Here is a 27,159-nt window from a genome sequence, read left to right on the forward strand (position 1 = left end):
CTCTTTTGATTATTCTTTTGAATCAAATCTTTCCCTATATTGGATTTGCCTGAATAATTTATTCCCGAATCAGACATTTTTGATTCCTTTATGAACATGTAACAGATTATTAAATTACTCTGTACTACTAGATATTTCTAAATATTACAGTATTACTAAATATAACAATATTACTAAATAATGGCTGAGTTGAGTTGTACTGACAACTTTTATGATACTTTAATGATGCTATTCCTTCCCTTTTGATGGCCCTTTGAAAGCTCTAGTTAATCTAATATTTTACATTAGTAATATTAGATAGGTAGACCTATACTGACCTTTTTAGCACGTATAATTACTCCTATGTGTCCTCCCATATTTATTCATATAATAAAATATAGTATAGTATAGTATAGTATAGTATAATAATTTATAAAATATAATACTCCCATGCACTAGAGAGCAGTGTATATGTCAAGATAGCAAAATACGTTGAAAACATCACTTCACACAAATCAGTGGGCGCGAGCACCTTGGTCTCCATGATGACAGTCTTGTTATTGTTGTTCAGAAGATAATCCTGGATGGATGAAGAATACAACTGTTTTTTTAAACCACGTAACGTTTCCTAATAAATCAGTCGACGATATGGTGGAATAATCAGATTTTCGTTTAATGTTCGCGGACTCTTAACTCTCATCCACACAAGGTTTGATAGATCAGGATCGGACCAGCTGAGAGCTGGGTACTTCACATTTTCTCCCAGCACAGCTGTGATCAAAGTTTGTGTGGTTCCGACTGTTGGAGAAGCATGAGGGTGGAGCAGCGGTGGTGCAGCAGCAGCGGGCCGGTCCGGACACAGGAGGCTCGGAGTCGGATCACAGCCTTGATGGAGGAGATGCGCCTGTAACCGCTTCAGGAGGATGATTTCACGATACAGCCGCCGGCCTGTATCTCACAGCCTAGAGATGTGCGTGGAAATCACACAGACACTATCTCAAGCTGCCTACTTAGACAGCATTTCTGGTATCTTATTTTATTAGGAAGCCAGCTCACTAGGTTACTGTGGACTGATGTTTAAGTATAACAGTTTATTTGTTAATATGTATCAAGTAATCCTGCACAAATACTACATTGTGTTTTCGATTAATGCATTGATAGATATAAAGAAATAGTCAAATGATAGCTAGTCAGAAAGATCGTTGGAGATAGATAGATAGATAGATAGATAGATAGATCTTGGGTAGATAGATAGATTGATTGATTATTATATAGATTTTAGAAGTTGCTCTGTCTTCAAGCAGTAAACGCTCTTCCTCTTTCTCTCTCTCTCTGCTGGTTTTGGTAGTCGTGGTTCGTCCCGCAGCTGTCTGGACCAGCATCCTCTTCCAGAGGAGGCAGATGATGATAGTGTACATCCCAGACTCCTGCATGATCTTCAGGAGGACATGTCCTCATTCAGCAGGTGAGCTCCAGGTACAATGTGTGTCTGTACACGTATATATCAAAGGGGCAAGGTCTCATTATGGAGTGTAATATGTATATTCTTGCAATTCTTTCCAATCTGACATTTGAATTGATGAAATAATCACTCCCTCTCTCTCTTTCTAGGTCTGAGGAGTCCTCTGCGTCATCCGTCAGATCAGGATGTCAGACACTCACCACAGATGACACAGCTCAGTCTTGGTCTGGTATCCATAGTTACACGGGAACTGGCATCTCTACAGAGAACAGCTCTGTCTTTTCGTGGGGCTACGATGTGAGTGATGTCTTCTCGAATTCTAAGGGACCGTTCACACAATATGCGTTCTTGTTTTTAACAGTACACAGCGTGTTCAAAATGTGTTCAAATTCATCTCTTTTACTTTGCCTCTTTCTTTTTTTCTTTCTTTTGCTATCTCTTTTTCCCGGTAGGAATTTGATAAAGCCGCCTCCAGGCAGGTCCAGCAGATGTTTGAAGAGATTGAAGAGCTGTTGTACGAGAGGAAGTGTGAAACACAGCTCAAAGGCCTGCAGGAAGAGTGTCAGGAGTGGGCTTCACGATTCCCTCATCTACGGTACGCACTCACACACATGGACACACTCAGATCTGTGAACATCAGTGACGCCTTCGTGGTCTGTGGTTAGTGCTGCAGGATTAATCATATTTTGATCACGATCATGATTCCTGCATCTTTTGATTAATTGCACATAATTATCTGCAGTATTTGCAGTTAGTTGTTTATCCGTATTTTCATTTGACATATAAAGGCGCTATACAGTCCCTTACAGTGCTGTTTGTGCTATTTGCTGCTAATGAATCTGCAAAGAAACCGTCTCAGTGATGAACTGTAATAAATCCAAACTTAAGTCTCAACTGTATTGTTGGTAAACGTTTGCTGAAAAATGCACTTTGTGCTACAATAAAAGGAATTTTTGTTGTTTTAAATAATTTGGAATTATTGGAATTTGTATTAGGAATTTTACAGATTTTGCTTTAAATGTAAGCTTTGAAAATCAATAATTCTGCTGAAATCTAAAAATACATTTCTCAAGTAATAACAGTCGTGATTTAATAATCGCATCGATATAATAGCAATGCAACGTTAAAAAAATACTAAAAATAATGATTCTGACTTGCAAAAAAAAAAGAAGATGCTGAGTTAAAAAATATCAATAAAAAATGTCCGTCACATACATTTTTTTTCACAGGATAAGTTTCAAATTATATATGTATCAGTTTAATGCACTTATCAAAATAAACAAAACATTCAAATGTCAGAAGCAAAGGAGTGAAAAAATATGCTCAAATGCTCCATTAATATCAAAGTACTTTATATTAACACAAGTTCATAAATAAATAAGCTTTTTCCATAAATCTTTTGTTTGGATTTAGTAAAACACCCACAGATGCAGCAGAACATACCTGGCTCATGTTTGCATTTTCTTCTGTCTCTGACCATAACTCTAACCTTGAAGTCAGGATTATTATAATCTCCTCAAATCACTATGTATGTGAATATCAGATGAGAATTGAACAAATTGTTCTAACCTGTCAAAGAGGAAGATAGGAATCTTGTCTTTGTTGCGTTTTTTCAGGTGGTTAAGGTATAAGACTTCTTCAACTTAAAAATGGTTGTTCTAAGAAAAAATGCTTTCACGAGCTAGAATAAGAATTGGATTTTTGAGCAAAATAATTGTGATTGTAAGTTTTAATGGGCAGCCCAGTATCTGGTGATTAAACCTGTTTTGGGCATTTGTGTGTGACAGGATCCTTGGAACACAGCTGGTTTGTCCCACAGATGAAGGATTCCAGTGGTTCGCCACACCAGCTCATGCACACATCCCCTCCAGTGGCGACCAGAGCAAAGAGAAAACTAACGAGTGAGTCATCTGTGGGTTCGTGGATGTGTATGAAATCATTAGGGTTCTATAAACCCTATTCTCTCTCTCTCTCTCTGTGTGTGTGTGTGTGGCAGGTTGTGTGTGCAGGGTCGGAGGGCAGTTTTGTGTCGGCCCTCTGTGGACGTGACCCACCCGAGTGTCACACCCTGTAGTAACCAAGAGTTGCCCAGGGTAATCGAAGCCGAGGGGCTGATAGAAGAGTATCTGGCCTTCGACTGCAGGGACCTGTGAGTTTGTGTGTGACAGATGGGAGTTAAATATAATTGATCTGGTGTTTTTCTGTGGTTTTTGTAGATTAATAATATGTGTGTTTATCTAGGGATGAGGAATGGGAACGTGAGTTTGTGAACAGACGGCGGAGGCGCTGGCTGCCCCCTGTCTCGCCTTATCACTGTCGCCGCGAGGCGGTGCTTGATCTGCTGTTTGATGATGTGTGGCGTGAGCTCACTGGCTGGATGGAGGAGCTTGTACGAAGGCATTGGGAGGGGTTTGTGTCAGGTAGGAGGAATTTTCAAACACTTGAATAAATGATGGTTATTTTGGTTTGTGTTTAGTAAGACTAGAACTGGAATACTGGGATACTGTTCAAAAGTTTGCAGTCTGTAACATTTTTTAACAGGGATAGTTCACGGCAAAAATGAAAATCACCCCATAATTTATTCAATGTCAAGCCATCCTAAGTGTTTATGACTTTCTACTTTCAATCCAGAGAATTAATAAAGGCCTCCTGAAGCGAAATTATGCATTTTTGTAAGATTATATCCATATTCAAAACGTTATAAACCATAATCTCTAGCTTCCACTAACTTTTGCACCCATGACGCAGATGTAGGCATAGCGTAAGCTCACCCTGAGTTTCCTTCTAATTAATCACCTCACCAAATAATTAAAGAAATGGTTCTTGGTTCTTAATGCATGTAACTTATAGTCCAGTGCAGCTTATATATGTTTTTTTCCTCATCATGACGTATTTTTGGACTGATGCGACTTATACTCAGGTGCGACTTATAGTCCGAAAAATACGGTAATTATTCAAAACTATTTTGAAAGCAGCGTGTTGCGTTTGGCCGAATCAAGTATTTCAAAGAGCCATGTAATGAATAAGTGAAGAATAATCTCTCTGAACGTCTCTGTCCACCAGATGATGAGAAGAATACCGTGGCCCTCAGCCCTGCCTGCTCTGATACCCAGAATCCTTTTCTGTTGCTGTCCAATGTCTCAACAGTGCTTCCTCCACTGTCCCAGACCAGAACGCAACAGCTCGCGGACAGCTTGCAGGCCCAGGTTAGTCAAGCACTTGTAGAACAGAAGGGTTCCTACTTTTCCTTCTGTGGCAGATGGATGCAACATTGATTTCATCTGAAATCCCATCTGATTTCAGAAATCTGTAACCCTCCCTTGCCCTGCCATCTGCTTGATGATATCCTCCAAAATATTTAATTGACAGGATTCCCACGATCTTGGAAAAGTCATCGAGAATCTAAAATAATTTAGAAATGTCTGTTGTGAATGAGTAGTTGATTTGAAAAGCTTAAGGGAAGTTTAGGTACTGTTTCCGAAACTATTTGGCTTTTTTTATATAATGCATGCAATATTAATTGTGATAACTTAGAATTGTTGTACATTTAAAAATGAATTTGCCATGCAACAGTACAATTTAAAATGAAATCATAAAGGGGAAAAATGAATACAATTATGAAAAAGCCTAAAGAAACTGCACCAGATAACATCCTTTATGCATTAGTAAAACGAAAAATAAATAAGTAAACAAAACATGGATATGGTTTGCATCAAATACTTTAAATAATTTATTAAATAATTTTAAAATTACTATGCAAAATAATCATGGAAAAATTGGAAAAGCCATAGAAATGAATTTGTCTGAAGCTGTGGGAATTCTGTATACATGCTGTCATTGTGGAGAGATCTTACCTGCTTTGTGTCCTCTCTGTCTTTACATATATGATCATACACAAATATACACACAAATGCTGTATTTCACTGCTCTCAGCATTTGTCTTTTCAGCTTTTCCCCAGGCTTTTGATTCATTAACTTTTTACCTCCTTTTCCTCTGTGTCCCTGTTTCTGCCTTTCTATCCAATCATCCATCTGTCATCTGTATTCTTTCTTTCTCTTTCTTTACCTCTCTATTTCTATCCTCTCCCCTCATTTCCTTTCCAAAGAGCTCAAACTCATGGGGTTCAAAGCACAAGTCAAGACGGAAAACCAAAAAGCAGAGAAAGTCATCGACAGTATGTAACTCTACCCTGATAACAACATTTAATCAGAGAGGGCGAGCGAGAGAGTGTTTCTGTCTGTGGACCGGTTTCTCTCTCTTTCTCCTAAACTTCAACACTAATCTTTGTTTTTTTAACACACAACTTACAGGCCACTTTTTTAACATCCTTGTAAACTCTGACTTTAGTTTAAGCTTGCATTCATTTTTTTAATCTTGTGGAGGTGTTATAATGCTTGTTCCCACTCTTAGTTTTGTGTTTCTTTTCAGTGTCTTTTTGTTTTACAAGTCGTTGCATGCTGTACAGATGATGGATGTCAGATGCTGTGAATGCGATCTCTTTTTAATTGTTGAGATATACAGACCTGTGCATTACAGGACAATGATATTAAAACATGAATTTGCTTAAGATTTTCTCTTCCCACAGTCCAGTCGAGTACCTGTAGGGGTGGCAGTTGCTCATCAAAATCTCAATGACCTCATCATGATACATGGTATTCCACTGCAGCAAAGGAACCTGGGGACACTGGACCGAATAACTCAGTAGGAGAAGAAATAAACACACCCTTTACAACCTTTACTATTCAGCACTGTTGTTTAGTGTTGTGATGTTGCAGGAATTGGTCCAAACTAGAGGTCGGATGATGTAATATTTTGCCTGTCCAGACAACAAGGCATAGGAGAAAGCCCTCTAGTGCCTCCCATAGGAAGAAACAGGCAAACATACAAAATCCAGGATATTGGAAATTCCAATTTTATTTTTAATGTTTTTGAAAGACGTCTCATACTCACCAAGGCTGCATTTATTTGAGCCAAAATACTGTAAAAACAGTGATATTGAGAATTAATATTATTTCCTTTTTTTTTTATAGAAAATGAATTATTTACAAGAACCAATATTTGCTTGTGTATCCGAATACAGTGGTTTATAGTTTGTTTTTGCATGCAACCAGCAAAGACAACACAATTGAAAGACTTTTTGACTGTTTAGTGTCTTCCATGTTGTTTTTCAGTACTTAGTCTTATTCAGACCGCAGACTCTGGCAGAACATCAGTTCTTTTTAACTATTTCCATAAATTATTGGTGAATAGATTATTTCTATGGCTTTTTTTAAATGAATCTTTCAATGATCCTCTGTATTTGTCTGACCGTAGGGACTCCGAGGAGAAAGTGTCTCATCGTCCCGGCTCTAGTGTCGTTCCCACCAGTAAACCTCGACCACGCCGTGCACTGGAACAAAGCACCTCCTCTTTGACCCGCCCCCCTCAGTCGGCACGGCGACGGAACCCGCCCCCTCGCACTCTAATGCCATTGACATCCAGTGTAACACAGCCCATCACGACTGGCTCCATGGAAGAGGTGGTTAGAGGCACAAGATTGTAAGAGCACTACGCATCGTAACTCGTACACTGTTTCCCAAAAAGTGATTCTCCTGCAAAAGTGTGTGTCTTTATGTGTGTTTCAGGACGACCGTCGGTGATCGTTTGGCCTCACCTCCAATGCATCTCAGTAGAAACACACTCCTCCCTCCCATTGGTACAGGAGACACAGAACACACATACTCCGGACAGCACTCACGGCTTACGCAGGTGCTGTTTATATAATACACAACCTGACATTACTAATAGTTTTTAGATGAATAATTAAAATAACAATGAAATAACTGTTTTCTGTTTAAATATATCTTAAATGTAATTTATACCTTTGATGGTAAAGCTGAATTTCCAGCAGCCGTTACTCTAGTCTTCAGTGTCACATGATCCTTCAGGAATCATTCTCATACACTGATTTGTTGCTCAGGAAATATAATATTATCAATGTTCTCTAATATTTATGTATGTGTTTATGTATAATATATTTAACATATTTATATACTGTACATGTGAAAACATCACTATTATTTTAGTATCACTGAAATACTATTAAGTTTGACTAGTTGACTTAATTTTTCTTATAGTAATTTTTTTTTTACTTGTTTACTGGTATATGTTTTTTCTTTTTTCTTTCAGTGTTAGTTATTTAGTACATAATTTCAAACTAAATGAAAATGAGAGATTGCCTTTGTCACTATTATTTTATTTCCGCTAACATGTATTTTTATTTCAAGTAATAAAAAGGTGTTTTACTTATTTAGAGGTCTTAGTTTAACCTTGGTTAACCATGAAAGCGTGTGTGTTTACAGAAGCAGAGAGGCTCCTCGAGTCGTGCACACAGTGCAGTGACCGATGAGAGTGTCGGACTGCAACCCCGAGACAAACTGCACCTGCTGGATGTGTTTTCCAGACCCAACACCACACACACATTTAGGGTGAATCTTTCCTGCACATGAATACAACACACGACCTTTAAACTTCCTCCTGACCCTCATCATGTGTATTTATCTGTGTACTGTGTATCATGGCAAAACTTTGTTTGCAGTCAGACACCCCATATCAGCGTTCATTCACTGGAATAGACAACATTGGGCAGGGACGACCTGGCAGAGCGTCTGTTGGTGTAGGTGGGTGCATACAAACACACATCAGATGTATAGAGGAACATTATAACATTATAAATTGTCCCATTGACTGTATTTGGGTGTGTGTGCGTGTGTGTAGATTCTCTGGGAATTGGTGTGACTGGAATCAGTCTGGGCATCAGCAGCTCCTCCTTCATAGATTCTTTTTCCCATCATCCCCTTGGTCACTTCCCAAATGAGCAAGAGGAGGAGCCAAATGCTAAAGCTCCACCCCCAGGTTAGTGAGAATCAGTTTTAATGGGCATTTTTGCATTATTTTGTAAAATAAAGGTAAACAATAATTAATGTACAGAAAGAAAAACAAAACATAATTGTATTTTTGTCATTATAAACTACAGTAGATTTGTATTTCTTGAAGGAAACACCAGTACTTGCAAATTCGGTTGTAGGTTTTCTGTGTAAACTTTATTTGCAGTGTTAATTTGGCTATAAATAGTTAAATAGATATAAGAAAGAAAAGTCACGATGACAGTGAAATTTGATAATTAAGTGCTGTTCAGTAGTTTTGGGTGCATAAGATTTTCTTGAAGTTTCTTATGTTGCATTTATTTGACGGAAAATACTGAAAAAACTGCAATACTGTGAAATATCATTACAGTTTAAAATAAATATTTTCTATTTTAATGTATTTTTACATTGAATTTATTCCAGTGATGCCAATGCTGATTTTCATTAGCGATGACAGTACTTCGGTCTTCAGCGTCATATTATCAACAATTGTGCTGCTTAATATTTTTGTGGACACAGTGTTTACTGTCACTTTTGATCCGTTTAATGCACTGTTACTAAATAAAAGTATTCATACTGACCCCAATAAAAACATGCTGACCATAAACTTAATCGATAATGGAAATACTAGAAAGCAGGCTAACAATAATTCAGCATGCTAATATTAATTTTGTTATTGCTGTCAACTCTGAATATATAAACAAAATTAGGATACCAAATCCTAAAATGAAGTTTGTTTCAGCTGAATTAATAGCATAAAAATGTGGAAAATAAAAATATAATAGGAATCTGTATCAGAAGATCAGAAGCCTTGCATGCACTGTAATAAGATTTATATGCTTGGGCTCAACAAATTGGCCTTTCTTAGTACTTTATATTTTCAAATATTACATATTTTTTTACTTGAAGAATAATGATGAAAGAGTGAAATGTAGAAAGCAAGTCATTTATTGTCAATGCATTATTTAATATCTATGATTAATCAAGTACCGCACTCTGACTAAAATGTGTGAGTGCTAAAAGTCCAAACTTTTTCTTAAGAGGGAACGTCCTAAACCTTAAAGAAAAATAGTCTTTACAGACTTACAGTACATTTGTACTACAAATACGGAGTGTGTATTTACAAACTCATCGAGAATATAAAAACGGACCTGATTGGATTTAGCATAAAATGCAAATCATTTTGGTAGGAGAATCACTAAGAATATAAGAGTACCTTTAAATGCATAAACCTAGTGTTCACACTTTGTCTCTCTCTCTCTCTATTACTACACCTAGTGTCTGTTCCAGCACGGTCCCACAACAGAGGTGCTTCGACGGCACGCAGTAGCAGACCAGGGCTTTAACACAAACACACTTACACACACATACAGTCTCCCTCACATTCTTGAACCACACACACCTCGGCACTGATGCAACTTTTCTTCAGTACTGACCGGCGCTTTATACGTCTGCTGGACTTTTGTACAACACGCCGTTTGGGCGTGAACTTTATTTATGACCGCTGTTGTTATTATTAGAAGTATCGTTATTCATGTTGATGTTTGAAATTTTTCTAAAACCTTATTTTTGTATATTGGATATTCAGCTTTATATGGCTGCCAAATACAGGAAACTGTCTTTCCCTTACATCTGTAGATGTACTGTACATGCTGTACTGTATGGAGTAACAACTTTTGGTTTTTCCCTAAAAATGGCTCTATGAAGCCTACATGGAGTTTCTATGCAGGTTCGTTCAAGCAGGGTGTTAAATTGCCTGAATGTTGCCTCACCGGTGTGTTCAGGACCCTGTTGGATCGTGTGAACCTGCTATAGAAGATTATACTATTTATATCCTAGATGGATATTCCATTGTGATGCAATTCCACCAACTCCATCCACGATCATGGACCGTAGGTGTGAAAGAATTCAAAGTCTTTATATCATGATTCCGTGGTCATGTAATTTTCAATAGCATTATAACATTCAAACTGACTCCAAGGTCTTATTCAGTGTAGAACCACCATGACCCTGTTTTTCAAAAGGAAACATGAATACACTGAAATTCTGGAAGTACACCTGCAATACAAGAGTGGGCCAGTACAACTGTACAGCTTGCGTAATGACGGTTGAAAAGAGGATTTCAAGTTTCAAGAAAATAAGCCATAAGTCCCACAAGCCATACAGATTTGGCAAGCGACGGACAGGCTGGTGTTTATTCATTATTACATATATAAATAGAAACGCACACAAAGACTGCAGGGTTTGTTCAAATAAGTGTACTGTATCTTTTTTGTTGTTGGCATTAAGTGGATTTGGTTCCTTTGGTGCCAGGCAATCCTTAAATATTTAACACTGACTGGTGAAGCTCATTTTGGCGTACCATTTTACTGGCAGATATTAACTGTGGCTCTTACAGGTCTGTAATGTTTATGTGGCAGCTTCACTGTAAAAGCATTTATTGAAAACGTACAGACTCTAACTTAACATTTGCATTTCTCCGATTTGATTAACGTGTTGATCTCAGTGAGTGAATATTGCTTCTAAACAACTTTTTTTTGTTTTTGTTTTTCAATCTGGAGAGTATCAAGCTCAAATCATGTATTATGAGTGTACAGGCCATCAAAATGTTTGATGATCAAAGAGATGGATTCCTCTATAGCCATACCGAAGGGGTGTCACGGGAAGACATCTCTTCGTACCCCAGCCTAACGCCTCCGCCTCTAAGACAGAGCCAACTATTCATCACTCAGCTCAGCAAGGACAATCTAGAGTTGCAGAAGTTGTAGCCATATTTGACTCCTAGACTTTCTTTGTCATTGGACAGAGGTTTCTTGAGTTCCAGAAGACATTCTGCTGTCTGACCACAGAGTTTCATTGCTGCTGATTTGAGTGGGCAGATTTCAAGAAGCCATGTCGCCTGGATCAGCAGACCACGCTGGTCTATTAAACACGGATGCAGATCTTTTGCAAGCGGACATGTTTCCTGTGTGGAAATAATGGTTTATCTGCTCTATGTCTGGTGGAGATGACAGTGCTGGATGGGAGTGTGTGTGATTGTGTGTGTGTGTGTGGAGGTGACAGTTCTTGGCAGGTGTAGCACTGCTCTATTTACGATTTCCCTTAAATGTTTACCTCTGTAACTAAAATGAGAATGGCAATTGAAAAATAAAAGTTAATTATTCGAATAATATGGTGTTTTTCTTTTTGTCTTTTACACTGTAACAGTACTGTACATTCATGTGTTTGTATCTCAGTAATTATACAGTTTATAGTTAACTTCAGTATTCTCTAGCAGTTGTATTGTACAGTATGTTGATTTCAGATACCTGGTTCAAAACGCTGTGAAATTAGAATTCTATCCTCATCATAGTTTTGCTGAACTTTAAAACCACTTTTCTACATTTTACATGTAAACAATTCATAAAATTATTAATATTTGATGAGTGAAACAAGGTTTTGATGATTATTCTGATAATTTGTTTTGATAGTTTAAATGTAATCACGTAAATTATTATTATTACTGCTTTTTATAACATGACTGATGACCATATGCAATTAATTTGACATAAGGACATTAAACCCATTGCACACGCGTTTTATTAATAAATAAGACTTGTTTCAGTCGACTTAAATGGATAGTTGGCCATATACTGTATGTCGTCATTTAATCACTCTTGCATCATTCCCATCAAACCTGAAATACTTTTTTTCTCTCTTTTAACTAGCCTTTGAAAACTTGTTGCCACCCACTGTGGGAAATCCAACAGCCGTTTAGGGTTCGTTCCTCCTTTGGACAGCAGATGGAGCCACTGGCACACTTTTGATGTCTGGGACTGCAGCATTCAAAGTTCTTCGTAAATATTTTTTAATAAATTCAGTCCATTTTATATCAGGAGCCTGAACAGCCATTGCCCTTGATGAATGTCAAAGTGTGAAACATCTACAGATCATTTTCATGTCTGGTTGTTAACTGTGTTTTTATTAGTGCGCAGAAGCGCAGCACAATAATCATATCACAGACAACGAAGCAAACTGCTAACTCGTTTTTCCCTGCTGCATGCTTTAGCAGAGCATAATCAACACACTGACTTCACACATCTCTCGCTCGCTCTCTCTCTTTCCCATCCTTCACTTGGTGTCTTTCTCTGATACCCTACTGGTGGCAGATTGAGAGATCTGATACAGCTCTGTTTAGCACTGGTGCTCAAAGGCCTCCGGCTGTTTCTCTTGCATATTTTGGCACGGTCCTCTTTTGTGTAAGAGATGAGAGAGATTCTGTTATTCAGACACCCATTACTGTATAATTAACAACAGACAACAACAACACACACATTAGTACAGGAATAAAGTCAATTAGTCTTTGCTGGTGTGAGCTTGGTCTCACCTCTCTTGGTATTTGTGTGTTGTTGGCATATTATATTATGTCTTTCAGTGGTCACATTCGACCTCCACTGCACCAGATCAAGGCCCCCATTAGTTCCCTCTCTGGCCTTATATTGGCTTTCCTGTGGCGTTATATCTCTCCATTGAGTCCTTCTCCACTGAGAGCAAGATTCTGAGATGTCCACTCAACATTCACTCCTGGTTCTCACCGTCTTGCTGTGGTACTTAATTGGAAGTCCCCAGCGTCTCATAAGATAGACGTCGAACACATATAGCATCCCTGGTTCCAGTTGACCAACCACTGCTGTTGTGACTGCCCGCCGTGGGTCCAGCTCCTGGAAATACTTACAGAAGACTCTCTCATCGGCAGGACGGGACTCTGGGTCGACGCAACGATCAGTTGAGGTGTGCTTGCTGTCGAGTGGGATCTGCCGCCGATAAATGCAATAGAGACTCCGCTCTTCGGTCCCCATCCAGGCCAGAGTGATGGAGTTGCAGGTCCGCAACTTGTTGAAAGACTTAATCTGTAGTGTGGTGGGAAACACCGGCATGGCTCGGCGGTGGTACGCTGACGACGCTTGCATTTTGAGACAGAATTTGGACTTTTTGGAATCACCTTTAGGAATCGTCGATGAGGAACCTGGAATTAAGGCCTGGAGCTGGATGAGGTATGAAGGGGCGCCGTGCAACCATATCTGGGCAAGCTGATGTCCCACCTCCTGAGATGTCAAAGTCTGTCCTTTACTGGAGACGCTGACTTTGACTTTACTAGTGCCGTTACAGGTATGCAAGGTAAGCAGGCCATTTTGTTGCCACCCGCGAGGTTTAAATAGGAACTGATCCCCCTGTAGACTGCTTGCTTCCCAGCTCAGGGTGACCCATTTGACCTGGCCTTCCCGTAAGGATGTGATGGCTGATCGAGCCTCCTCATGCGTACGGGCGAAAGTGCCGGTGTAGGCCACACTCGTGCCATTAACCCTGTCCACTATGAACACATCAAAGTAGTACTGTGTATTCGGAAGCAGGTCTGAAACCGTGCACACACTTTCAATGTCCCTGCACACACACCCAGTATCCTCAAACTTGTCAGTCGTAGATGATTCATGATCCTTGAGGGCATTTGGCTGCCGCCACCACCAATCTTTACTTGTTGCCCACACAATCTCTTTGCTTTGTTTGTCCCTCCTTTGTCTCTTCTGCATACTCTGTATCTCCTTTCGGATTCCCTCATGAGCAGCGCAAAGATTTCGGTAGTTATGTTTGTGGTTGACTAAGACACAATATTCACGATGTGGCCGGTGACCATCTTTAACAGCTATAGATGAGCTTGGAGCCCAGTTTAAGGTGACACTGGTCATGCCCACCCCCAGCGTGTGCACTCTGGGGTCCGACGGCAGTTCAGGGAAAGCCCCCGAGGGACCAGGACCTTCGTGGAGGTATGCTGACACCTGCGTGTCCTGTTCGTTTGATTTCAGCCGCAGGATGTAGATGGACGCTGGAGCGTTGGCAGGACCGGTGTAGGTGTCTACAGCATTGCCGGTGTAGGTGTAAATCCTAACCTCTCTTCCAGAACCTCTCCACCAAACCTCAGGCATGCTCTTCTTGGAGCTCCCTGCAGAAACGAAGCATTTCAGATCAAGATTCAGCATTTTCAACAGACGGCTCTTATGAAAAGAGTGCAAAAACATTTGGGCAGCATGCACGGATAAGTTTGTATTTTATGCAAAACATCATTACTTTTGTCGGTACACTTTTAGAGAGAATGTTTGGTAATAAATGTGAATAATTTAAAGGTGTAGATGGGGACCCCTGAGTTCACAGTTTAAATGATTTATATGTCACTTTATGACTTTATAATGCTGCTTTGCCTGCCAGACTTACTTTCAGAACATGCGCATGATTACGAAAGCAGAGTGCAAAAATGTAGTCACCATAGAACGCAATGCAAAAGCAAATTGTAGTTTAGCTGTATGTGGATATAAACAGTCTGTAAAACTGTAAAGCTGAAAGTGAATCATTCATAAAGTTATTGTCTCTCAAATGAAAGAGCCGACTCTGAATCGCTTAAATTAGTTGTTTTACATTTGAATACGCTTTACGCAAAGTACACACATCACAAGTTGCCACATCTATTTCCGACAAGCGCTGTAAGCAGTAGACCAATCACAACAGACTGGGTCATCGGACCAATCATAGCAGAGTAGCCTCACCCAAAGGAGGGGTTCGGAAAGATGAATCTTCGAACAAATAAATTTAAAAGCATATTATAAGAAAATAATGCATATTATAAGAAAGTGTTCGTTGACCTTGCATGTATGTAAACCTGTTGTTGGGGACTCCCAAAATCGAATTAGAAATCTTTCAAATAGCATAACAGGGCCACTTTAATAAATGCTATACATGTTTTTCTTTGTAAGCTCACAATACCTAATTCATAAACTAATGGTAACAAACAGACTTTCATTGTAAAGTGTTACTAAAAATTGTAATTAGAAACAGACGTCAGTGTTCTTTGTTTCTGTTAGAATTTTTTTTTCTTTCTCGTCTTCTCTCTGTCAGGGAAAGCTTGGAGATTTAGAGATGGATAAGTGGAGAATCTTCTGTCCACAGAGATCCTAAAGCAACACAACAGCAATTTTACACCTGCTAATTAAATCAGTGTGCCTCAAAAGCCTCTGAGGGGATGCAACCCATTGGATATAAAAACCCTTAGTTGTCTGTTAGCCCGTTAGCCCTGGTTAGGCCTATGCCAGCACTCCCAAATACAAACATACATGTACGTGTTTGCATAAATGCACAAATATACCTTCAAGCAGTCACGTCCATTAATCCATTAATACGCATACACACACAAAAACTCACAGTGTGCTTTCTTAGGTGGTTTATCCTTCAGGGTCCGAACAGCCAAGCTCCATTCGATGGGCACTGCACAGGGGCTCACAGTAACAGACAGCAAATCGGCTTTCTTCTTTAGTGTGAAATACAGTCTGAAACACAGATCAGTATCTGTATGTATTAGACACAGCAGATATGATGTTTGGTCTAATTATTCGTAAGATCTTCGAAAGAATCTATTTTATTTTCCATAGATTAACCATTCATCATAGATTAATCGGTCTAACAGTCTCCTTTACCAATATGCACAAGCCAAATTGTGTCTCATTAAGATAATCTAATTTAATCTATTTGTATTCCTCATGTTTTAAACAACAAACTTTTAACTGTCACTTAACATCTCCTGCGACTTTATATCTCACAGTGTGGCTATATTTCTTAATTTAAAAAAATCCTGTTTTATTTTTAACTCTAAAGCTGAAACAGACTTCCATAAAAGACCCTCTATTGAAATTAAGCTGCAAAAATATTTTGTTACAAAATCATTGGATTTCTGACATCAGAAACCCAAATACTTTAACTCATGACTGCCAACATTTATGAATAAACACCTATTCAGTGTTCATAAACTTGATCCACTCAATCATATTCTAATTTCTAGACACCAGACTAAAAATAAGAGTAAAATTTAGAAATGTCCAGCCAACCTTATGTGCTGTTCCTGAATATCATTCAGAAGGATCTCAACTAGAGCTGTCAAATCGATTAATCACGTTTGTATTTATATATATATATATATATATATATATATATATATATATATATATATATATATATATATATATATATATATATATATATATATATATATATATACACATATATATACACACAGTACATACACATATATTATGTGAACAAACTTTTATTTTGGATGTGATTAATCATGATTAATTGATCTCAAACTAAAATTTTCAACAAAGCCTGACCATTTCAATACGATCGTTTGAGTGAAAATTCTCTGTATTGTGAACACATGGCATCTATATTGTACTAGGCAGTAAACAGACTTGTGAGAAGACAGCTGATATTCTTTTCTTATGTGAATAGGGTATTTATTTTAAAATAATAGTTTGCTTAAATTTGTTTTATTTGATCATAATTTACTCACCCTCATGTCGCTACAAACCTTTATGCATTTTTTCTGTTGAGTATTAAGGAGATATTCTGTGAAATGTCTCAGTGTTTTTTTGTCCAGTGGAATTCAATGATCACCAAAAGTGTTTGGTTACCAGCATTCTTCAAAATATCTTGTTTTACGTTCCACTGAAGAAATACATTTGTACAGGTTTAGAACGACATGTATGTGAGCAAATGATGACAGAATTGGTCTTTTTGGATGAACTATCCCTTGCATTATAATAGTCAAAGAAAGGGGAAAAAAGTGGTTATTAAAAACAACATTATGACTGTTTTGGAACAAAACAAAGCACTGACATTTTTAAAGCACCTCGGGGGGGATAAAAAGAATTCTAAAAAGTTTATGACAAGTTTATGTCTTTAAACAACATGCCGCAGAGCTTCCTTGGAGACTGTTTGACTGCTGTTGTTTGCACAGCTTTGTCTGCTAATGAAGGTGAAGAGAAACAAAAGCAATGACTCCAGAATGACTGATCCCTGATAAGCTTCTATCGATCCATCGCCGTCGTTAGATATGCATCTCCACAAACCCTAATGTTCACAGATCACAGCTGATGCCAGGTGCAGCATCACTGTAGCGTGCTCTGCTCAGACAGGAAACACATTCAGTCTCCCTCTGTGAATAACATCACACTGGCCAGAATCTGGTGAACCTCCCTCGGTGCATTCTGGTAACACCAGCCATTTGGCAAGCGCCACTTCCTCTGACCTTGAAACCCTGCTTGTGCTGCTGCCTTCAGTCAATGGTTTTCTGCATCTTCAAATGCTCATTGTATTATCGTTATGGAAATAGTCAGACATTAGATTTAAGACTCAGCGTTTGTTTAATGTGATTTGGATCTCTTATTTGCATGTGACTGGCACACCAGCATGGCACATTATCATAATATTGATTTCATCTTCTGGTAATCAACTTTGGTTTAACTTTGCCCTTGAGAACAACAACAAATACAACAACAAAAAGGGGCCATAGTTTTAGTTTGATCGATTACTGGCAGGTACACTTCAGGTGTGTCCATCCCTGTCCTTTTAATCCAATTAAAGGGTAGAGAGTTTTGTGTGGAAGGCACAGTTACAATCTTTTAATCAATTAATTAATCAGCTTCTGCCCCGCGACTGTGCATTGAGATCATTCTGTACTTTTCTCTCTTTCTCGCGCTCAGTCTGAAGCCTGACACCTCTGTTACGGGTGAGGGAGCAGTTCTCACTGTGATTCTCACTGGCTAGTGTTGCTAATGGAAAAATAAAACTGCAGTTTTAGCTGCTTGAATTCAGTGGGTTTGATATGGAGGAAAATCTGTGTCATAATTTTAAGGCCATTAAGAAGAATCAATCAGACAGGAGGGAATAACTGACCCATCATTGATTTCAGAATGTCACGAAAATAGTTTGTGTTGCTAGTAAAATGTACCGTAATGTCTTTACTACAGAATGTTTACAAGGGAAATATTGTAATATATTTTCACATGGCCTAAGTTTTAAAAATCCTAAAAAAATCCACTGGATCACCCCCCCTCTCCCCAAAAAAATGTTTCTTTTAATTATTAATATTTTAAATTAGCTTTTGTTTTTATGTTCCATGTTCCATTTATAATATTTATTTAAATCTTAAAGTTATTTTTATTTCAGTTTTAGTAATTAGAATTTTTTTCATTCAAAAGTTTTCAACTTCAAAAGTTTTTCAATTAATATTAATATTTTATTTCATTTCAATCGTCAAAAAGAAAAAAAAAAGTTTTAGTTTTAGTTAACAATAATAACAATGATTATAAAAAGGCAGCTGCTTCCATGTGTACTGAACAAACTATAAAACTTATAAAATAGTGAACAACAGGAATATTATAAATGTGCAATATTGAATAATAATATCGAGAAATATTTACAACACTATTAAGTAAATACTGAATATTTTTCCCATGCAGCATTAGCACATTGTGACCTCCTGGGTGTTTGAATCTCCACTCCACTGCTCTAGACGAGAGATATTATGCGTTTTCCAGACGAGTCTAGTCCCTGCTAAGTGATCATGCAGGATAAGTGATCTCTCTGGAGGACTACAATGTTGATTTAAACTCTTCCACTCTTCCATTTCTTCTCTACTCCAGTTAGAAGCAGCAAAATACAACCATTGTTTCTCTTCCATTCTTGTCTGATTGGTACACTTGGCCCATTTAAGTGTACCTGCCTCTTATTGGAGAAATTGTGTTTATTTCTTCTGTCGGGTTTTACCTGCGAGTGTGTCCTTTAGGCAGATGTACTGGTGTGACCCTGTTTTCACTCAGCCATGTTGTGGGGTGTAATGTCACTTCATTTTCAGGTGCCAAGGCATAGATTGTGCCGGGGCCAGAAAAGAGGGCCATGGCCAGGCAGAGACACCACGAGAGAGCCATCCTTGTCAACACAAAAACGGCCGCTCACTTACACTCGTCTGGAAAACAGAGAATGTCAGTTTAAAACAAGAGATAAAACCTTTCATAATGTGCTTCTGAATTCCCATACTTAGTATGTACTAAACTCTATTAAGATCTTTAGGGACTTCTTTACATGAAGTATGTGCTTGAGATCTGAGCATATACTACATCCGCCATGTGCACTGTCCTTTGACCATTATGTTATCCCTTCGACCCATGACATACTAATTATAAATAGTTAGAAAAAAATTGCAAAACTGATGTTTAATTTTTGAGAGTGAACAAAACAATAATTTACCTAGAAAACGATTTTTTTTTTTTTGACAAATTACTGTTAATATTCATAAACTGTAAGTCACTTTGGAAAAAAGCTTTAAATGTTTTTGCTATGGCACTTGAAATAAGACTGAGATTGAGTTTTTTTAACATTAACATAAGAATCTGATGTTCCACAGATGTACACAATCTTTGCGAATGTAGTATCATTCAGATAAGGTTCATCTACCACTGTTCTATTCATATGACATATTTTCATTTGCATACTATTTAAAGAAAAAAATGCATAAGTGTACAGACTGGTGAAAAGTTGATTTACCGTATCTTGTCAGTCCATCTATTTAGATTACAAACGGCTCATGCTTGGCTTATGAAAGCTGCAAGACAAATGAGGACATCTGGAAGTTTCATAGGAGCTGATATTACAGATTTTCTTTTACTTTATCTCATTTCACTAAGTGTAAATCCATCATACTTAAAACATCTGCCTTGTCCTTGATGTGAAAATTAAGAGATAAACTTCCAAGTTAAAATGAAAATTAAGTTAAAGAAAATTCTAAAACCTGTCAAAATCCAACATTGACGGCAGAAACTCACATTCCCAGCTAAATCCTGGGATAGATCGGGACTCAGGCTGACGTGTTAGATGACAGTGCTGTTATTTATCTCCCAAGGTCCTGACAAACTGACTTGTGTTTCTACCGACATTCAGCACAAAGATTATTCATTACGGCTGACAAGCAAAGAACAGAGCTATCAGTCAGTCAGTTGATTCTCACACTCCATCTGTTCTGAGGGCAAGATGAGAGAGAGAGAGAGAGAGAGAGAGAGAGAGAGGGAGGAAAACGTGAGAGGATGAGGGAGAGAAAGTTAGCCTCATTCCAGCTGATGATTCATTGATAGCAGGAAACATTTGCCTTTATTCAGAGGGAATTATTTATATAAGCAAGGAAAATTTGCTATCCGCTAGAACTCAGTGCTCTCTGCTTTGACACTCCACACACAGAGACGAGAGCGGCACTTCAGCGATGCCTGGCAAACACACTTGAATCTATGGCTCTATTTTTAACAGGCGACATCAAATTGGTTTACCGTGGAAATGTAATTAAACTCCTCTCATTATGTATGAACAGCAGGCTGCTTTGGATGTATAAAAATCCATCGACAAAGAGAACAAACCCAACCAAAACAGCACCTGGGGGTAATCTGAACACTGCCGGGCGGCGGCTGTGGGGGAGAGTTGACGAAGTTTGAAACTCTCAGATGTTCAGTCGGTGTTTATCTGCAGCTGATGGGCCCAGTGATGTGAGTTCACGTCCCCGGGGAGAGAGAGGCTGCGATCAAAGCCGTCGTGCTGAAAAGTGTCCCCATAACAACACGAATGGTTGTCGCTGGGGGAACGTGGCCCCGTAGATCGGATGACAGACGGTGGAGTGAACGCGTTTGAGACGCTACGCGCTCTCATCACCCAGCCTCTGCTCTGATCATGACTGCTGAACAGGCCCTCATTAGAAACAGAGGAGAAGAATGGAGGGGGTGGAAAAGAAGGAGGCAAGGAAAGCGTGAAGGGAGGCGAGAGAGAGAGAGAGCGAGATGGGAGCGGGAAAATGTCCAGGAAGATGAAGAGAGGAATTAAGAAAGGTGAAAAGAAGACAGTGAAGGTGAGAAAGAGAGGATCGGAAGGGGAAAAAAGAGGTAAAGGTCAGAGTGAAGGAGGGAGGAGCTGGGAGGAGAAAAGGGATGGAAAGAGGTGTAGAAGAAAAATGGAAGACAAAATTGACACGTCCACATAAATACGTGAAAAAGAGCTGGACAGATGAGGTAAATATTTTGCATAAGAAAAATGCAAATATCTCCTCCCAAAATATTTTGCATTTAGAAAAAAAAAAAAAAAAAAAAAAAAAAAAAAAAAATCTTTATGCAAAGTATTATTTCTGATGGTTTTACTTCCCCATGTGTTCATAGGACAGCCTGTGCGTCCAGTAAATCTCACCCCAGTTTTATATCTCTCTTTATCTCTCAATCTCTGTTTACTGTGATCTGTGAGCTCGTATTACTGTACACACTCTCTCGCGCGTTCTTGATTTGTTGGAGAGCTTGTTGATGGCGTTGGTGGCTGTGGTGTCATGTGACACATGCTCTTTGCAGGGGTCCTGACTGTTCCCAGGGGAGCCAGATATAAAGAGAGAGAGAGAGAGAGAGGGAGAAAGGTGAGAGAGGTGGAAAAGAGAAGAGGAAAGACAGAAAGGGACTTCAAACTTGAATGGTATAGAATGAAAACTGAGAACTTGTGCAAAATGTGGGCCATAGGGGGGAAAATAGACAGAGATGTGCTCAGGCGAGAGAAAAAGAGTTTAGTGAAAGACTGAATGAGATTATGGATGGAGCAGAAATATATTATGGTTGTGAATTTAGGATCTAATTGTCGACTTCAAGAAGTCAAGTAACACTAATTTGCTTGGTCTTTTTTCCTTGCTGTCTCTGTCTTACTCTCCAAATGTAATTAATTCATGGCCATGTAATTACAATGCTAACACAGCAATATAATACCCATATTTACAAAGGAAATGTTATCATAAAATCTAACAAAATTAAACTTTTTATATTTTTATAATTTTTTTATACATTTTTATATATGTAATATTATATTAATGGGTTTTAATGGTTTTTAGATTTTATAATATAACATTTTTAATCAGATTTATTCAAATATCTTATGTTTTTAGATTTTATAATCGATTTTATTAGGTAAGATTTGATTGATCAGATTGACACAATAAATTTTTTTTTTTTTTACAAATTTGTATTTTCAGATATTGTGATTCAGTTTGAGTTTCATCCACACTATGAGGAGTTTGTGAGCGCTGTTCTGGATTTCCCTGAAACTGAAACACCATCTCAAACCACAGACATCTCAGCGCTGTTCTTATGGGCTATTTAGTGGTCAAATAAACACGAGTCAAGACACACGCATAGAGAGGATGATCCCAGTCTCATGTAACAAAGTAAGGGGGCAAATAGAGATATAATAGATAGAAAATAGAGATTGAAGAAAAAGGTCTCCTGTATTACTAAACATTTATACTTTTTTCGTTCAAAACAACTTGCATTATTTCTTTTAACAGAGAACTGAACCCATGACTTTGGTGTTGCTATTGGTATTGCTATGGTTGTTGAGTCCCTGACAAGTAATCACAGACACACAAACATACAATCGCATGTACTTACCTCAGCCAGTGCTCAGGACCTACACTCTGAAGAAAGATAAGAGGAGAGGTGAAGAAGTAAACGTGTCAGATGTCTTCTGCACTGAAGCTCACAGAGTCACAGTAACTCCCCTGTCCTGCTGGAGTCCTGAAGATAGAGGTAAAACAAGAGAAAAAGAAAAGCCCTCCCACCCTTCTCCTCTCCTCTTTCTCCCTTATTCTCTCTCTTCTCTTGTTTCCTCTCCTTTTCTCTCCTCTGTTTTCTCCCCCCGACCCAGATCGGTGCAGTCTGATAACTGAGGCGCTAGTCAAACAGACACATGCGCATGTGGACTGTGTGCGTGTGAGTGTGTGTGAAAGAGAAGAGATAGATGATGGATAGAAGGATGGAGAAAGTGTCTGGTGAGGGCTGCCACTGTAAGAAGTGTGGTAGTGTGTGTGTGTGTGTGTGTGTGTGGAGTAATTGCAGAAAGAACTGGGGAGGGTGTATGGAGATGTGTGTGTGTGTGTGTGTGTGTGTATGAAGATAACGGATGTGTTAATTACATTTGGGGACCCACACCAAAGAGAGTTTCCATTAATTCTCATAGAAACCCAAACCATAAACATCTTAATTAAAAACGAATTTAATTTAATTTAAATAAAAAAATATGTTTTAGATTTTTTAATACTTTTAGATTTCTTGTTATTTTAATTTGTCCCAAAATTGCAATTACCAGAATGCAGGAAAATCTCTTTAACATTACTGCTAGGCTACCAAAAATTTTAAAACCATTGTTTACATTAAATGTAATTATTTATAATTGTTTTTCTGCCAATAAAAATAAAAATCTACTTTAATTCTGAACTTATTTAATTCTTATTTAAAAACACAGTTTTCCATTTATTGGAACAACCCTTGAAAATAATGGGAATGAGGTGTCCAGGTAATATTACAATAGACACACACACACACACACACACACATTCTTTTTCCTCTTATTAAAACATATTGTCATAAAAAAACGTAAATGAAATATATTAAAAATGTGAACAATTTCATATAAAAATAAATAACTAGTTCATGCAAAAATTTATGTTTAAACAATATATATATTTAATACATTTTTGGACATGTCAATGTACATGTATGCATCCTAAATGTAAATCCATCAATGTATGTTGATATTATACAAGTGAATATAAAAGACAGATGTTTTTTTTTAATTACAAAAACATACTGAAATGTAGTTTTTTAGTATATATGTATCTATATGAAATGTACATTGCCTTATAGGTAATAAATGGCACTATCACTGCTGATATAGGGCAATATGTATTACGTTACAGGCACAGACATAGATATCGGCCTATTAATCATAAATGCATGAGCACTGAACATAAAGTCGCTCCAGAGCACACACCTGAAGCGTGGGTGTGTGTGCGCTTGTGTACGTATTGTTCTAAAGGTCAAGTGCTCTTCTCAGAAAGACTGAATATGTACATGTAATTGTAAGTGTTTTTCCCGAACTCGACACTGTGCCTCTCTCCTCCACACAATGCAATCTCTCGCATCTTCCACCCCTCCCTCACATTCTGTCCATCCTCCACAGCAGAATGAAAAGAGCTATTTGCATTGTGTGTGTGTGTGTTAAGCATGTCTCCTGGGCCTTTTTGAATATATTCTATGGGTGCTTCAGCTATGCTATTGAGGTAATGAGAACACTCCACCCATCTGGTCATTGTGTGTGTGTGTGTGTGTGTGTGTATGAATGTTTGTGACCCCAGATGCAGCAAGGAGTTGCATCGCTCACAGGTAAAACCAGAGCTCACCCAAGACTCGGTTTCCTTGACTAATAAGTCCTAATGAATCTAGAAAAATGGACTTATTTAAGTAGGTAAATGTGAGAAAATGGGAGTAAACAAGTGGGTTGCCTTGCTGTCTTCTTTTGGCATACACAGGCAGCTGTCTATGAAGTGTGGCCCTGGCCCAAATGACAAACTTGACATGTATTTGCAGACTTGCGATGATCATTGGTTTACATGTTGTTTGTATTTTAGCTGAGAGCAACAGGGTCTGGCCCACTTCAAAATCCCTTTGAACTGCCTGAAGTCGGGCTGTCTCTGTTACTGCCGGGGTTTTGAAGTTTTGATTTATAACTGATTAATCTTTTGGATTTTACCAGAGATACTAAAAATGACAGACATGTACATGAATGCACAAATACATGTTCCATCAGCTCTCTCTTCTTCTGAGTTTGCGACTGCTGGTGTTCTGTTTTACTCACTCTCTCATTCTCTTTCACTGGTTAGGTTTTCTTTTTATCATGCAGAATTTCTGTCTCTTGTGTTCTTCTTAATAATTCATTCACCATATTTGCTGGATGCTTCTGTCTCTGTACAGCATGAACACACACACACACACACCTACAACATATCTTTAATTAAAATAATAGATAATAAGTTTTATCAATTATTTATGGCTTGTTAAAGGTTTCTCACAAAGATCCCATTAGTCTTAAAAAGATTTTAAGCGTATTAAATGCTCTATGATGCAGTTCAGAGGTTATGACAAGAGGAACTCTGTAGCTCAGGACAAACTCCTGCATAACACAACACAACTGGCAGAAAGAGAGAGAGAGAAGGGATAGAGAGAAGACATAATTGAGAGAGATATGAAAGTGGTCTGTTGATAATGATCCGAATTTTAACAGCAGTTGCCCATCTGCCCATATAAAACTGGATTCTCTCCAGGGACCCAAAAGACAGAGTGAAAGAGTGTGTGTGTGTGTGTGTGTATATATATATATATATATATGGTGCATCACATCACCATTTTGGAATATTTTAATGCTATTTTTCATCTTTAGGCTGCTAAATCACTTTAGTTGAGAAACTCACAGTTTTTGTCATAACAATTAAGCACACTAAAAAAAGAAAAAAAAAGAAAAAGGAACAGACGATGAGAAAAATGATCTTTAATCTTTAGTTGACTAAATCACTTAAATAAATCTTAATCTGACTGAATCAGTTAGTATTAACATTTTAATTGATTCCCTTTTTCAAATTTGTCAATTTCACATTTTGTTAGTTTACTCTTTCTCTGTTATATTATACTTTTAGTATTCTAAACATTTATATTACGTTACTATATATTTTCATTTTTTTTATTTCAAATTCTTTAAATAAAATTTAATTTCAAATTCAGTTTCATTTCAAACTATTATTTCACATTGAATTAATTAATTTTATTTTGTTATTTTGTCTTTAATAATGATTTTCTAGTTATTCTAGTACTATATGTATTTTGAAGTGCCAAACAAACTTGACTTGTTAATTTACGTTATAATTTATTTGACATTGAATTTGCATTTTTATATTTTACTTTGGCAAAACAAACGTACAGTTTTTTGTCACACTAATAAAGCACAATAAAACTGAATTAGAGAAAAAGGGGGGAAATATGAAGAAAAAAACAGAAGAGAGGAAGAATGTCAGTGATTGAGGGAAAAATATTCACTCATAAATCTTCAGCTGTCATGTGCATTGTCTTTTTAACCAGTCAACATGTCATTTTTACCCAGAGTTCAGCTTGACCTCCCAGTGGCTGATGTCATGGCTGCAGCAGGTCATGGAGTCACTCTGATCTCTCATCCAACGGGAGTTTAGTGCATGACACATGTACATGATCTCATCCATACAAGAGTTCCATATGGATTTGTTATTCCTGCATCTGCATCCATTACAACAGCAGGATAGCTGTCTGTGTGGCCTCAGAGAGACACTAGAGTTGTGGCCAGAGATGGTTGAAACGTCTGTGTATGTGTGTGTGTGTGTGCTGTCACACAGTCTGAAGCAGAGCATATTACAATAGATCTCTTAATGAGATGGTCTGTGTGTGTGTGTGTGTGTGTCCTGAAACGGTTATAACTGATTAAGGGGGAGGGTCTCGAGAGAGCTGAGGGGAACATGATTTGACCCCAGGGGTCGTGTCTCCCCACTAGACCTCATTTCATTTAATTTTTGCCAATAAAAGACCCTCTTTCTTCTCCCTTTCATTCTGACTTACACATTCATTAAAGATCTGCCAAGCTTTGAAATGTTACCATTATCATGCTCATTATCTTCTTAAGCACAGACAGAACTCATTCCTGAACACATGCACAATAAAATAATATTCTGGGTTAAATACAAGTTTAAATACAAGGTTAAATACAAGCTCTTTTGACATTAGAATAGAAAATAATTTTGATTAATAATACAATTACAATGGAAGTGTAAGGGGCGAAAACATGATTGTTACGTAGACTTTGTCTTCGACATTGAATTTGCATTTCTGTGTTGTTGTTTTTTTACACTACTGTTCATAAGTTTTGGATCAGTAAAACTTTTTTTAAAGAAATTCCTATTTATTCTATAATTGCTTATTTAGCAAGGATGCATTATGCTGATCAACGTTACAGTAAAGAATTTTATTTACATTATTACAAACAAATTAAATAAATGCTATTCTCTTGAGAATATTTCATAATGATTTCAA

General features: G+C 37.8%; 2 protein-coding genes across 6 annotated transcripts; one reads left to right on the forward strand and one right to left on the reverse strand.

Annotated features, from left to right (window-relative positions):
* Window positions 1-494: 494 nt before the first annotated feature.
* Window positions 495-11,517, forward strand: LOC113095982 (protein FAM149B1-like). Of its 2 annotated transcripts, XM_026261355.1 has the most exons (16): window positions 495-949; window positions 1,328-1,444; window positions 1,591-1,738; window positions 1,894-2,036; window positions 3,229-3,342; window positions 3,438-3,590; window positions 3,683-3,861; window positions 4,505-4,647; window positions 5,548-5,616; window positions 6,028-6,143; window positions 6,756-6,980; window positions 7,067-7,190; window positions 7,784-7,909; window positions 8,020-8,101; window positions 8,199-8,336; window positions 9,626-11,517. In XM_026261355.1, the coding sequence occupies exons 1-16, from the start codon at window positions 903-905 to the stop codon at window positions 9,691-9,693; spliced, it is 1,992 nt and encodes a 663-aa protein (XP_026117140.1). In that variant the 5' UTR covers window positions 495-902; the 3' UTR covers window positions 9,694-11,517. The 2 variants fall into 2 exon arrangements, with proteins under 2 accessions (XP_026117140.1, XP_026117141.1); XM_026261356.1 differs by lacking the exon at window positions 5,548-5,616.
* Window positions 11,518-12,289: 772 nt separating this feature from the next.
* Window positions 12,290-22,973, reverse strand: LOC113095986 (protein NDNF-like). Of its 4 annotated transcripts, XM_026261361.1 has the most exons (6): window positions 20,630-21,306; window positions 20,032-20,220; window positions 19,754-19,811; window positions 18,977-19,175; window positions 15,575-15,699; window positions 12,290-14,324 (listed from the first exon to the last, which is right to left on the reverse strand). In XM_026261361.1, exons 4-6 carry the CDS (start codon window positions 19,135-19,137, stop codon window positions 12,898-12,900), a joined length of 1,713 nt encoding a protein of 570 aa, XP_026117146.1. In that variant the 5' UTR covers window positions 19,138-19,175; window positions 19,754-19,811; window positions 20,032-20,220; window positions 20,630-21,306; the 3' UTR covers window positions 12,290-12,897. The 4 variants fall into 4 exon arrangements, with proteins under 4 accessions (XP_026117146.1, XP_026117150.1, XP_026117148.1 ...); XM_026261365.1 differs by lacking the exons at window positions 20,032-20,220; window positions 20,630-21,306 and adding an exon at window positions 22,663-22,973; XM_026261363.1 differs by lacking the exons at window positions 19,754-19,811; window positions 20,032-20,220; window positions 20,630-21,306 and adding an exon at window positions 22,663-22,973.
* Between the last annotated feature and the right edge of the window lie 4,186 nt (window positions 22,974-27,159).

This window comes from Carassius auratus, unplaced genomic scaffold, assembly GCF_003368295.1.
Source record: "Carassius auratus strain Wakin unplaced genomic scaffold, ASM336829v1 scaf_tig00215828, whole genome shotgun sequence".
Lineage (NCBI taxonomy): Eukaryota > Metazoa > Chordata > Actinopteri > Cypriniformes > Cyprinidae > Carassius > Carassius auratus.